The sequence below is a fragment of the Chelon labrosus genome (assembly GCF_963514085.1).
Source record: "Chelon labrosus genome assembly, chromosome: 8".
Taxonomy (NCBI): domain Eukaryota; kingdom Metazoa; phylum Chordata; class Actinopteri; order Mugiliformes; family Mugilidae; genus Chelon; species Chelon labrosus.
The window spans coordinates 11,975,182-11,989,550 of NC_140358.1; the positions used below are offsets into that span (position 1 = coordinate 11,975,182).

The 14,369-nt window shown below is 42.4% G+C and overlaps 1 protein-coding gene across 1 annotated transcript; it reads right to left on the minus strand.

The window, feature by feature from the left end:
• Window positions 1–233: 233 nt before the first annotated feature.
• kdm2ab (lysine (K)-specific demethylase 2Ab) lies at window positions 234–14,036 on the minus strand. Its single transcript, XM_084550106.1, has 23 exons — window positions 13,836–14,036; window positions 13,343–13,383; window positions 12,077–12,215; window positions 11,834–11,912; window positions 11,657–11,703; window positions 10,825–11,003; window positions 10,435–10,541; window positions 10,242–10,335; window positions 9,363–9,516; window positions 9,136–9,251; window positions 7,736–7,862; window positions 7,342–7,625; window positions 7,138–7,215; window positions 6,661–6,918; window positions 6,344–6,472; window positions 6,139–6,225; window positions 5,750–5,974; window positions 5,466–5,495; window positions 3,429–4,474; window positions 2,529–2,692; window positions 1,936–2,082; window positions 1,526–1,741; window positions 234–1,413 (listed from the first exon to the last, which is right to left on the minus strand). Exons 2-23 carry the CDS (start codon window positions 13,376–13,378, stop codon window positions 1,232–1,234), a joined length of 3,924 nt encoding a protein of 1,307 aa, XP_084406232.1. The 5' UTR covers window positions 13,379–13,383; window positions 13,836–14,036; the 3' UTR covers window positions 234–1,231.
• Window positions 14,037–14,369: the final 333 nt, after the last annotated feature.

A 14,369-nucleotide genomic window follows, 5' to 3' on the forward strand; every position in this document is an offset into this window, starting at 1 on the left:
TTCCGAAAATAATTACAATGCTACTGGATTCCCGCTTTGATAGTCTAAAAGAGGAAAAAACACATTTACACAAAAGTATATATTTATACACTTATATTCATTTGAAGGGATATGGCCAGGAGAGCAGTCTGGGAGGAGACCTTTAATACAGAGCAATAAACAAGGGAACAAAGAAACCAGCGAAACCCCCGAACAAAATGATACATCCCTACAATGAATTTGACAAGTGAAAAGTAGATAATCACATTTTTTTTTTTTTTTTATTCCATGAAAAGAAAGTCAAGTGTATCAAAGAAGGGTGGGGAGCGGTTTCATCTTGAAATATTTTTGCTCGACCGTCGTCTCTGTACAAAAACAAAGCAAGAGGAGTTTGGAAATAATAGCACCTGAAGTCTAACAGTTGAAAATGCACCATTTGTCTGACACCTTGTCCTTGGCTTACCCCCTACGCTTAAGGCAACCTGCCCTTTGCTGGGGTGAGGTCTTGTAACCATGCTGATTGCCCACTCACAGTCTTTTCATCTTCTCAGCGTCCATGTATACTTCACAAGTATATCCCTGGACTACTGTTGCACTCTATGAAGCTGAATGTACAACTGGTAAACGCTGTGGTTCACTTATTAGTCTTTCTCCTTTACTCATCTTAAAAAAATATTAACGCATAGCTGCTGTGCATGAAGCATAAGTCATCAAACAACGTAACACTTTCTTTATGTCCAAAAAAAACAAACGGCTTCCTTAAGCACCTAAACGTAGCAGAAATCAAGTAAGTTCAAATGTGTCGTACGATAAATAAGATTTTTTGGGGGATCAGCCAAACAGAACAATGCAGGTATATCCCAAGGATGAAACTAAAAGTCTTTGCTTTCCTCTTTCTCTCGGCAGGAGCTTGTGATGGAAGACGAAACATGGCATCTGTCCAAAGAGTCGAGGACTTGGTTATCCACAGGATGTGCAGTCTAATACAGCTAATTAATAGCTCCTGAGTCTCTTTTTTAGGTACACCGGAAAAAAAAATATATTGAAAAGGTCGAGTGTTCCAGCAGTGACAACCCCTTTCCCCAACACCACTTAAGTTGAGCAAGCCCTCCCAGTTTAGACCCCACCCCTTTTTTTTTTTACGCGACACAGGTGCATGTCAGCTTCCCTGCCTCTCAGTGTCCGAGTCAAACTGATTCACATCAGCATCCTCTCTCCCTGCTTTTGCATCTCTGCAAGAGAATGCAGACGCTTAGGATATCCGCTGGATCAGTTTTTCATCTGACAGGCAGTAGAGTGTGTTGACTGACAGCTCGGAGATGAACGCCTCACAGGCCTTGCGGGAGACACCTTTGCAGCCTCGCAAGTCGAGCAGTGAGATGCAGGAGAGGCGGCGAAGATACTTCAGACACGTGTCTGTCAGTTTACTGCAGCCTGGAAGAGAAACATACAGACACTTCAGTTCTAGTGAAATAAAACTCGTGCAAAGTATGTGCATGTCGTTTGTTTCTGAAAATGAGTTTTCCGCCTTCAAAAAAAATCTCACCTCCCAAGTTGAGTTCTGTGAGCGTGTTTCGGGTAGATGAGCCCACGGCAGTCAGCAGATTGATGGAGTGGTCTGTGAGGCTGTTGCAGTGGGAGAGATCCAGTTTTGTTAAATGGGGCATGTGGCGGATCACCAGACGCAGAGTGGAGTCACTGATGTCCAGGCCCGCTAGTCGCAAACACTGCATGGTCCGCAACTGACTGCGATTGTCACAGCCTGGATGAGTCATGTGAGAAGACAGAAAACAAATGAAGAGGAAAGGGTGAAACAGAAGTAAAATGAGAAGGTATGCTAAAAGTCCAAAGTAGGGTAAAGGAGACAAATAAAGATAATTACTCTAAAAATTCTAAAACTAATCATTTGCCTATCATAAGGTCAATCTGTATCCTATGAGGATAAGCTTTCCTCACCTGGAGGAGTGACTAGATCCCTGATCTGAGCGTCTTTGACTCCGTCTGCATACCGCAGGTCTAGAGAACGTAGGAGAGGGCAAGTAGAAGAGCTGAGAGCTGAAATAGATGACCAGGAGCAACCTGCCAACATAAGATCCTTCAGCCCTGCAAAACAGTTTAAATGCAGAGTTTTATGTAAAAAATATGTTTTGAAATAAATTAATCTGAGCCCTGTAATATGTACCATTACTGATTAAAAGGAGCTCCTTGTGAGAGAATAGACCATTGTTTGATGATCTGTTGCCTTCTACATTGTTAAAAACTAACTAGACTAAAACCAAGAAGTGTTAACCCTGTTAATATAATAAATACAACGACCTACAACATAATGTAGCAGTGCTAAATGAATTCAAAGTAGTAAAAAAAGAGCAGGAACTCCCTATGAAAGGGGAGAGGATCTGCCGTGTCAGACTGCCCCTCACTGTGCCACCAAAAATCTAATATCCTAATACTGTAGCATTTAATAACATCTGATCAAATTGGGAACTCAATAAAAAACTTCTGTGAAGAAACCAAGGGCCTGGCACAACGTAGTGTGACAGTGTGTGTACCTGGCAGGCGGCCAACAAGCCAGTTGAGCTGTTTTTTGGAGATGTTGGTCCAGGAGAGGTCGAGTGTGACTGGCTGTCTCTTTATGATGCCTGTTAGGGCCTGGGGAGAAACACTTCGCTTGATGCTCAGGTCAATCCGTGCCCAAAGCCGCTTGTCTAAACACCTATGGACAAAGACACACTCTTAAAGAACACATCCATTCATCCATTCATTACGTCTGTGTTTACACATATGAATTACTGTCATTACAAAAACACTTACAAAAAAATAAAATTTGGGGATAGGGTTTCATAGCACTTGAATCTTGTAGTGGATCCAAATAATGTTTAACTTATCAGATTGGTTTTTAACAAGTGCTAAAAACATTGACGGATCAATTATATATGATATTTTTTAGTTGACTGAGGAGGAAACATTAGTTTTTAGAGGCAGAAAAAGTTAAGGTTTAAAACCTGTACCTATAACTTGAAAATGAGATGAGCAGCATCACTATACCTAAAAGGTTAAGGAAGCCAACTGAACATTTGGTTCACAAACATAACCTACTTATTTAAAATAAAGGGAAGCCAAGAGCTATTAAGTTGATCAGATTAAAATACTGATAAGATGAGAAGATCCACAAATCTCCCTTCTGAACAACAACAGCCCTTAAAACATGTCTTCTCACTCAGTAACAACCTGCTAAACACAGAAACCAGTTGTAGATAGAACCAGAGATCGACCAAATAATTCATGCTCATTAAATCTTTGTCATTTTACAAGACAATAGCAACTGTCAGCGAAAGAGCAGAAGTGCCTGTTTTCCATTGTTTTGTTAAGATTTGTTGTTATGCTTATTAGATATTTGACAGACCCAAGATGGTACAATACCTAGAAACAGATCTGTTAAGAGTTCTTACCATTTGTACCAGTTCTTGCAGACGGCCATGCAAACGCAGAGATCCGCTCGACTTAAGTATCGAAAGACAGATACCCACACCTCCCTCTCACAGCCCGGGCCACTCCCGACGCTCTCCCTATCTGCCTCACCACCCCCTTCCTGCAGGGCAGACAGAGGGATGCGAAGATGGGGTAGCTCAGAGGATGAGGAAGAAGAAGCCCCATTGCTCAGTTTAGCCGGCCTGCTCAGTCTTGTTCTCTTAGAGGCCTCCAGTCTCTCTGGATGGGAAGTGCGAGAGTTAGTGTGTCCACTACGAGTGTGGGGTGGTGTGTGCCCATTCGAGTGCTGATCAGGACACGGGCCGCGATTTCTAATAGGGGGTCTGGCAAGGGGTCTGGGCTGGTTGTGTATTGTGGAAGCGGCAGTTTGAGGAGCAACAGCTTCCAATTTGGGGACAATGGCTGATGGGTCCTGCTTGGCTCTGGCTGGCCTTTGGAGTGTCACTTTAAGAAATGAGCCATCTTTGTCCCCTGTATGACTGTCCTGCTCCATCTCCTCCTCCTCCTCCTCCTCTGCACCGTTTTGGTTGGCCACCTCGCTCCCTTCCTCTTCTCTTTCTTTGGCTGCTTGTCCTCCTCGCCTCAACTGTGGCTGGTTCTCCTTGTCGCCTCCCCTCCCGCTGTTTTGCACACGCTCCTCTTCCTCGTCGTCGTCGTCGTCACTGCTGCTGCTGTTGGTGCTGCTGCTGCTGCTGTCCTCACTTTCCTCCTCCAACTCTGCATGGCTTCTACCACCCCTGATGCCTCTTCCAGCTCCTCCTCCCCGCAGTCTCACACCTCTTCCCCTCCCTCTGCGGGGCTCACCCTTGGGCTCAAGAACCAGACCCAGGGAAGACTGTTGCTGCTCGTAGGACGCAGTCCCTCCTGATGTGCTGTGGTACGGGGAACCACTCGTCCAGGTGGGGCCCCGACCTCTACCCTGACGTAGTTTGCTCATTGAAGAGCTCAGCCGGGGCAAGACCCTGGAGCTCAGCAGCCTGGGAGAACGATCTAGAGACGACTGTTTCTGTTTGGAGGGAAAAGGCAAGATTGTTTCAAACACTAAATGAAATGCTACTATTTGTAACACTGCATCAATAGCTATCAGATGCAGTATATTAACTGAAAAGTGTTTTTTTTTTTTTTTTTTTTTTTTTTTAACCCATTCAGACCGGATCACGCATCTGTGCGTAGTTACCATTAAGGCCGGCAAACGCGATCTGTGTCATTTTGAGCGTTGTCGTCTTTTTCGAGGCACATGGCCAATTATATGCACTGTGATTGGCTGAAATATTCTTGGGGTGAGTGACAGAGATGCTTAGGGATTTTTTTTTTTAAACTCATGTGACTAATAAAACACTTTGTGATTGGTCGAAATAAGCCTACACGTGGAGTATGTTTTGGTCGAAAATTTTAAACACCGTGCTAGCGATCCGTCACGGCTGACTCAAGTGAAGGAAGTGATATTGACGTATGAAATAAAAATAGATCTTTACTGATTTTCAAAATTTTAAAAATGTTTGGTGTTTATTGATTTTTAAAAAAAAAATGCATTTGAAGATTATGCCCTAGCAAGTCAGTCAAGTTGAAAGCCAAAGAAGTAAGCTGTCAAATGCTTTTTATCTGCTACAGAGCCTGAGAAATTAAGGTTTTAGTAAGCGTTGACATATTTTGAAAAACCTCAGGTTTTGAGAGGGGGTATACAGAAGAGTGTTTAGGCATAAAAAGGCCTTTTTTTAGCAGGCGTTTTAGGCCTAAATGGGGTAAGAAAACCATCAAACAAGCTTCAAAAACTGCTGTTGAATCACAATTACACTGATGTTTCATTACACTGCGCTAACTGCTTTTTCTGTAAACATAATTATCATTAAAATAGAAATTTGACAAACCAATGTGTCTGGATGGAACTATGTCCTGGAATAATTACTGAATAATGCTATTAATTATTTAATAATAATTATTAATGTGATTGTTTAAATGCAATACATAAACACTGCAGAAACATGTGTGTTGCTTACCATTAAGAGTTTGCTCCGCTCCAGTTTTATCTGCAATAAACAGAGAAGGGGCTGGGAAATTAGATAAATGTCAAGCAAAGGAAAAAAATAAACCTTACCAGTAAGAGGGGGAGCTAAGAATTATATCTGCTCCCAGCTTACAGCCTACACTGTAACTAAAACTGAATTATTTTACTTATTTAAACATGCAGAAATACTGTCTATATTTCAGATAAAATTATTGTTACAATAATAACTTAAAAGGTTGGAAAATTCAAAGAATTTACAAGCATTTTTTTATTTACCCTCTTCTTAAGTCTGAGCTCCAGTGCACTTGCTCTTTTACGATTCTGTTGATGCTGCAGTAGCAGTTTCTGAGAAGGCGGTGGTGCTGTGGGTCGGCCTGCGGGTCTGCTACGTTTCCCTCGTCTTGCCCCTTCGCCTACACCGATACCCTCCCGGTATGCGAGTTTGGACTGCGGCAAGGACGTCGAAGCCTCCGACTCTCCACTTTCCTCATCACTGGAAGACTGTTGTCAGAATGCCCCAGTTAATTTGTGTATCAACATCAACCACAGGGCAGCTGGAAGTTACTTTAAAAACTCTGAAGAAACATATGCTGAATTAACTGATAACACTAGAGACCTAATAGAAAACGAGGTCAAGTAAGACTAAAAAGAAATGTGTCGAGTACCTCTGATTCTGAGCCTTTGCCTTGGTAACATTTAGGACATTCCCAGCAGCTGGGTAAGTCTTTATTGATCTTCCCCTCACCAGGTTCCTGAAACATAAAATTCAAAAGTTTTAAACTGCGTATAACAAATTTGACCTACTTGTGCAGCTATGCACACAGCAAGACAACTGTACAATTCAGCTCTCTGCATCTAAAGCAGACTTACTTTAATGCAATGACGATGGGCGATCTGAGAACAGACAGAGCACTCCATGAGGGAATGAGCGCTCGGATCCGACTCCTCAGATTCCCCCTCTCCACATATGGCGCATCGCGCTGTGTTCGGCAACGCAGGCTGGAGGAGGGTTAAAATAATGAACTAAATTAAAGGGATCAATATTGTAAACCTCCATTTTGTGAGTAAAAGCAATATTTGTCACGATAGTTGATAATTAGTCAAGAGTACAAACACATGTAACTACTTTAACACAGTATTCTTATTCAGAGGACAGCATTATTTGTACAAATACAGTAAAATCTTACCGCCAGACACTGTCTCATGATACAGCTCTTCTTCATACGTCCAGGGCCACCAAACTTCCTCATGTCGTGGCAGTACTGGCAGTCGCCGCACTCCTTCCTGCAGCAGGCGGAACAGCGCTTGCATCTCACCCGTCTGCGCCTCAGGGCGGAGATGGAAGAACGTTTGGGCCTCTGACCCAGAGGCTTGTGGAGAGAAGGAGCCAAGCGAGGGCGATAAATGACGGGTGGAGGCGGAGTGGGAGGCTGGTACCACGATGGCTGTATGAAGGACATAAGCAGAAAGTTGAGACTGTGTCCTGCAAATACCAGGAAGGTGGCGTGCCTGATGAGCTAACATGAAGGACTTCATAACAATCACTGATATATTTGATACAAAGATATTATTGTTAGAGGTAATATATTTATCCTAACACAGAAGTATGTTCTTATGTACTCCCCACTTGCTGGAAATGTGTAAAAAGTATGTTCCCTGCTCACCCTTTTAGGCCATTTGACAATAGGCTCTCCAGTGTAGGCAAGCTTGGGTTCATCATTGGCACGTGCCTTCAGAACAACCTGGACCAAAGAATTGAGAGGTGAATATGAATAGTAAGACGAGAAATATGAATGATCTGTTTCAGTCCAGTGTAAGCACGGTGAGTTTATTTGTAGTTGCCATTCTCAAACTTTGGGGTCACCCACCCTCATGTCCTCAAGCAGGGCTGCAGCGTTCCTAATCCCTGCAGGGACACACTTTTTGTGAGCCGGCAGCTCCTCCAGCTTCCCTAAAAGGTTCCACAGCCCCTCGAGCTCAAAGGGGGTCAACACATGCTGAGGTGTTTTAACGTCAGCAGCCAGCTCTTCTGTCATGTCTTCTTCTTTGACCTTCACAGTCTTGGTCTCCTCATTTTTACCATCACTACCAAGTCCCTCAGGTGTATCATTCCTGGTGTGATCACTGGGTTCAAGGTCAGCCTGAGTAAGTCCTGAAATAAGAAATGTAGTGGGAGACGTTATTAATTTTCATGTCTGTGTATCAAAAAAATAAATAAATAAAACAAATGAGGACATTATATTTCTTTGTGTTTGTCCATACCTATGCCGAGGGAGTATTTTTGGAATTCAGGGGTGAGGTGGGAGACGTTGGTCAGACAGTAGAGGTATCTTTCCAGGACATACCAGCACATCTCATAGTAAAATGGGTAGCGGAACTTTGCTGGCACCTAGAGGAGGAGGACAAAAACAGATGAGGAAAAATACAACCCAGTAATACTACAGCTGAGTAGTGAACTACTACTGTGAAACAGTTAACTTAGTTTTGATATATTTATATTTAAAATAAATAAATAGACCACACAATGTGCTAAAGGGAGGGACATAAGATTGAAGTAGTAGAGTGAGATGTTTTGCGGGAGCCACGGGGAAAACACTACACCACCACAAAGTTGTTTATGTAATTTGAGACATGCCAATGAGCTGCCAATAACTGAGCAAACTTCACGTGACTAATCTGTTGGAGATTCTGGGGCCAGGGCTCAACCTCTCAACACTACTACTTAACTTGACAGCACTATGGAGCACCAATATCATTGCTACTCAGTACTGACAAAATATTTATGTTTAGTACTGGTAGTGGGAAACATAAAAATTGGTACATTCCTTGCGTGTGCACTTGCAAAAATGTATACATTGACTGCGTTTACATGGTCTTTAGTATCCTGTTTTTGTGTTTGTCCATGTAAACACCATATCCCGAATTCAGAAATCAGGTTATGCCCATTTCCCGATTTCAAGAAACCCGGCTTTGCTACCTGGAGTACTCCGATAGAAGCCGGGATACTGGAGCATGTATACAGCTTATCCCGATCTCTGACGGCTGCCCACTGTCTGCGCAGGCGCGAGTGACGCCAGGCGACGCACTAGATATACAATCAACATGGCGGCAACGAGAACTTCTCACCTTTTGGAGCGACGAAGAGACAGAATTTTGCCTTAAAATAATGAAAGAACTCAACGTAACTACGTGTTTAGACGGCAGAAAACACAGAAATGCCGACATATTCAAGTCTGTTGCGGAAAAGCTACGTGACGCTGGTTTTCCACCTCGCACTGTTGAACAAGTTAGGTCGCGTTGGAAAACGTTGAAAAAGACGTGAAACACGCATGCGCAGATAGGATGCAGCGATCAGAAAACGGGTTTCTGGTATTTATCATGTATACGGGGATATGAATAACCGGGTTTCTCTGTGTTCCATGTAAACACCATATCCCGAATGTGCTCAAAGCCGGGATAAGCCTCAAAACCGGGATACTAAAGACCATGTAAACGCAGTCAGTGAAAGTCACAAGGTTGAGAAATGTTTATGCTAAAATGGTTTTCCTGAATAATTCCATAGGATTCTGAATCACACGCATTTTCACAAACTCTGAAAAGAATCATCAATGTATGCTAAGAGGGGAATAAATACTTTACGCTGAACGTGAGGTGCCACTCACCCGTGTGCGATCCTCAATGTTGTAAATGTTGAGCTGCATGGGGATGTTAAAGCTGTGGAGGAAATTTCCCCCAAACACCAACGTGTCCTCTGGCGTGTACACAGCATGGATCCACCCTAAAACACATTAAGACACAAGATGCTGGAAGAATGCAGTAGCTGAGAGGCCGCGCATGTAACTGTGCATTCTGTGTCGGTGTGTATCATCGCTGTATCGGATTAACAGACCTGATGGAATTATGAAAGTGTTGCCCTGCTTGAGCTCTATCCTCTGACAGTCGTGACACTTGTCCCCCAAGAAGATGTCACCTTGTTTTCCTGATAAAACCCAGTTCTCATACATCTCCAGGTTTTGTGGTGTGGGTGGAATCAACCAGAACACCTACAAGAGGGAGAGACATAGTCTGAGTTTAACAAATACACGTTATACAAGCCAGCACCATATTTACTCTTTCCTCAATCTATGTGGAAATCATTCCAGCTCTTCATTATAAAGGTTGTATTAATCATATTATTTCTGCACTAAGGAGCAGTGCTTAGTAAGGATACATGAGACCACACTTCACCGAAATTTATTTACTGAAGTGAGGAATCCATTTATTTTGCTCTGCTAACGACTGAGCGCTGCAGCTGATCAAATTACTCTGACAGTAAGTGAACAGAAAAATGATTTGGCTTAATTGTATTACCTCCTTATTTTAGATTTTTATTAGGTTTTGAATTTACCATCTATAGGTCTTAGGCAAAAAAATAAAACCTTCTTTTCTCACTAAAACTAAATATAAGGATAAACATATTTTGTATATGCACATATAGTACATTTTTTCTTAATACATCTGGGCCAACATCAGGAAAGGACACAACAGATTTCTAAAAAAAATCTATTCTTCTTTTGCATAGGAGCAAGTAAGGGGCGACATCAATGCAGTTAAAGGAACTGCCATTCATTTTATATGCATTTATGGGACGGAAACTGGAAGCTGAGAACTACACTGGCCTAAGATCATATTTACAAGACTGCCCCTATTTTGAGAACGTTTGACCTGTCCACTTCAAGCACCTGAACCTTAATACCTATGGTTCTTGTGTGGTGTGACGCTGACTTACCTTTCCTCCTCGCAGAATGTGGTACCAGACTGAAGTGCCCCCAAAATCAATGTGGAAATCTGTAAAGCAGCCCTGCACACTCATGAGACAGTACCTGAGACACATGGAGGAAGGACAGAAAAAATGTCTTAGAAACACAATATAATAAAACACAGAATATGTTATTTGATGTTAAGGTCTGAGGTTCACTCACTTCTGTACTTTGGGATAATGCATGTCTATGATGGCATTAGTGGAGTCTCTCTGTCTCTCCTTGAGGTGGCGGGGCCACATGTTGTCCACCCAGTCTATAAGGTCCACCTTAAAAATAGGGAGACGAAAATATCTGTACCAAACCCAAAACTGTATCCAGTAAGTGAAACATTCTGTATGTTGACGAATTGTTTTTAACGTGACCAGGCAGTGCTCTAAACCACAAGAGCAGCAAACACAAAATTAGGAAAACAAAGCAGTCTTTCTGCATTTTTCACAAGGAGACTTACAAGTTCAGCAACGTGCACAGGTGTCAGTAAGAGTTCTTAAACGATATTACGGAAATGCACATAAGGGAAGCCAGAAAGTATGAGACGGCGTGCATTCTCACCGAAGCTGGTCGCTTGACGAGATTCTCGAGCCTGGTGTGGCTAAACTCCAGGCTGATGACATTGTATAGCTTTTCTCTTTCTGATGGCGGTGTCTCATAATAGCGCCGCCACTGAGCCATTGACATCTCAATTCCCTTCTGGGTGTTCACATCCATAACATCTACAATGCGTCGACTACCTGTAAGGAAAAAAAAGAAGGTGTTGAATTAATATGGCCAGCACCTATAGCCGCAAGAAGGTGCATCTTCGAGGTAGATAAACATGTCTGAGATTATGAGTTAGAAAAATAATAATAGATCTAATAATATATTAGCTGATTGTTTGTTACATTTACACCTCCAAACACCAAGAGAGTCTTCTTTGTTTTGCTCAATGACAGAGTTGCATTCAAAGAAAGGGAAAGTAGAACAGCTGGCAGAGCCTGCGTGTTAGCGAGGAGGCATACAGTTTTATTCATTGTGTGAATGAGAGATTATGCCATTTTGTTAAACCCATTTAATTTTGTACAGACAACTGTGAAGATCAGCAGGTGCCAAGCCGATGTACTGCTCAAAAATCACAGACAAACTGTGTATTAATTTAAAGCATGTATTTAAAACCCTACACAAAAAAAAATCTAATTTTTTACATTTTTCAACAGATGACCACGAGCTGGAAATTTTACAGTTGAAAAATCAACTTGTCCGCGCTCTATGGTCGGAAAACTGTTTAATAGTGACACCACCTGGAAATGAACTCAAGCATAACTTTATATTTATGTCACGCAGTTTCGTTTTTACTATCAGCTTGTATATTACTATTGAATTAAAGCCAAGATGAACAGGGACTTACCAACAAACAACTTTACGTCACTCACACTGAAGTCTGGTTCTGGCATTCTGTAGGGAAAAGTTAAAAAAAAAAAATGTAACTTTGTACTTTTCTCTTTACTGTAGAAAGTAAATAAATGTATTAAGGACATGAATTCTCCTTTGTAAGTATTCGCTGATTAAACAAACTGTTCCTTACTGTAAACCAAGGCCATCAGCTGTCTCAAAGATAATGGGGTCCCTGAGCCCTTCCCTCTGGATGTACTCAAATGTGAAATCTAGAAGAGGAAACAAATGCAACACAGTAGCAACACAGCTAAAACAACCAATCAACAGTGTCAACAGACACTAGCCTTGCAACAATAAAACTGAACACGGTATCAGTAGCCTTGCCCTACTTTCACATATGATTTTGTTGACAATATGCCCGGGCAAATCTCACCTTTGCCGTCCATGTTTTTGACCAAGTCACAGGTAAACCTCCCACACTCCAACTTTTCATCCAGGTCAAACATTCGTTTTCCTTCAATTTCATCATCCGAGATCCCGTCATCCTGGTAGCGGCGCCGCGTACCTGTACGCTGAGGACACACAAAGAGGGCTATCTGTTAACCCCGAACATCCACCGCCACGATAGAGATGGGATTGTATCAGAGAGGCAGCAAGACCAACGGGACAACTGCAGTGTAAAACGGACTTGAGACATACTCTACGGAAGACTATCACAGCATGTGTGAATACAAGTATTCATCCACACATCACAGCTGTGAAAAGGAACTGAAATTGTAATGAGTGACAAAATTAACCCTTTTACCCAAGGCATGACTAAAATAGCAATAAATCAATCCAAGCTGATGTGTCTGCCAGCAACCAGATCAGTTCACACAATACAACATTACAATAGCGGGGGTTAATCTTCTACACATTGAGCCCCCCACCCCGCCCCCCTTTAACTCCCCTCCTGCCATTCATCCTATGCAGCACTGCTTGGATAGACAGATGGATCAAGCACAACACCCCCACCCTCAGACATCCCCACCCCCAATCTCTTTACCACAATTATGGTATTATTTAATGCTCCTTACTCTCACAACTGAGGGCTGCACCTTTTCCTTTCCAACTGAAGCAATGTAAATACTATGGAAGAAAGTAAGTCTTCTGGTCTGCTGTTATTGATCAAATAAAAAGACGAAATTAAAGGAGACTATTTAAGCAACCACTGAATGTGCGGCTTTACTAAGCTTTAATGAGTTAAACAAATAAGCTACTCAACAATGGCATAAAATATTTATTACAAATTAAAAAACTGGTCTTTTGTTTCCACGCCTCTGGGAGCAGCTTAAAAGAACTAAGTGTTTTCATTTACAGCAAAAGTGGGGAAAGGATTTTGAGGAGGTCACAGGTCAAATGATGTCAGGACAGACAGTGAACTTGACCTCCTCTTGAACCCCGAGTCTTTGGACAGGTTCATTACCGTCATTAAAGTAGCACACACACACACACACACAACTGAGAGGACTACACAATGTCCCAAAGATAGTGGGCCTTTTTCCAGTAACATGAAATGCCTTTCACCAACTGGTCGTGTTCATTAAGTGTGCAATATAAAACGTTAGATAAAAAAAAAAAAAAAAACATGCACACCTGGGTAGTATGTAAACATCAAACAAGTGTTCCGGGAAGCTAACAGTTTGGTTAAGTTACTTACCAGGCGTTTGCTGTACCGTGTATGAGCATCCTCCATAATCTCTAGAAGAGAAGCAAAGTTTCAAGGACAGCGTTGAGTTACACGAATTAAATACATGACGCCTAATGAAACGTTTTAGTGTGTTTACACATTGTCTCGGGCAGAAACACGCCTCTCTCCTGAGTGGAGCCTAGCTAAATAGCCCCGCTAGCTATACCCAGTGTCGCTTTAGCCTGCTAACAGAGGTTAGCATCACAGGCAAAAAAAAAAATCACAAACATTTACGCTGAACTGGCGCAATTGTGCGAAGTAGAGTGGGATAACGGAAACTGTAATTTCACGGGACTATTCGGAACCAATGCGCCTGCTTACTGCCGCTATTTAACCGGTGTCCTCCGATAGCATAAAGTAGCTCAGTTGACAATCCCTTTCATAAGTCGTCGGCTACCGTTGACGCTAGCTAGCTAGCTGACGTTAGCTTGTGTACGGCAGTTGCGAGCTTCTTTATCGTTACCTCTGCGTTTGAACTCGTTCTGGACGTAGTGGTCAAAATAATGTTTCCCGACTAGAGCGTCCGAAGCCTCGCCGCGAAGTTTCTCCCCATGTTACGTGACAACGGCTGCGTATATTGTTATGTTTATTCTTGAGCGATAAAGTTAGAACGATTCGACGCTCCGAGCCGCCATTTTCAGCTGGTCAAAAAACACACACACATACACACAAGCCGAAAAAAAAAGGAAAAAGCTCGCGACCCGCCCCCCCCGTACGCTCCACTGTCCCGAAAAGAAAGCGATGAAGCGCTCCCATTGGACGCAGCGGGTGCTATTTAGAATATGCTAACAAACAAGTGTGTTTGTTTTGTTGGCCCCCGTGTGACGGCTAAATGTATCAGGGAAGAAATATTCAGATAAATGGGCAGTAAATACACTGCATTATACTGTAGACACAGTATAGACATATTCAGTTACAAGGTTCAGGATAAAAAAATATACTTAAATACAAAAAAGTACTACCAAAGTAAAATAAATGAATACAAACACACATAAGT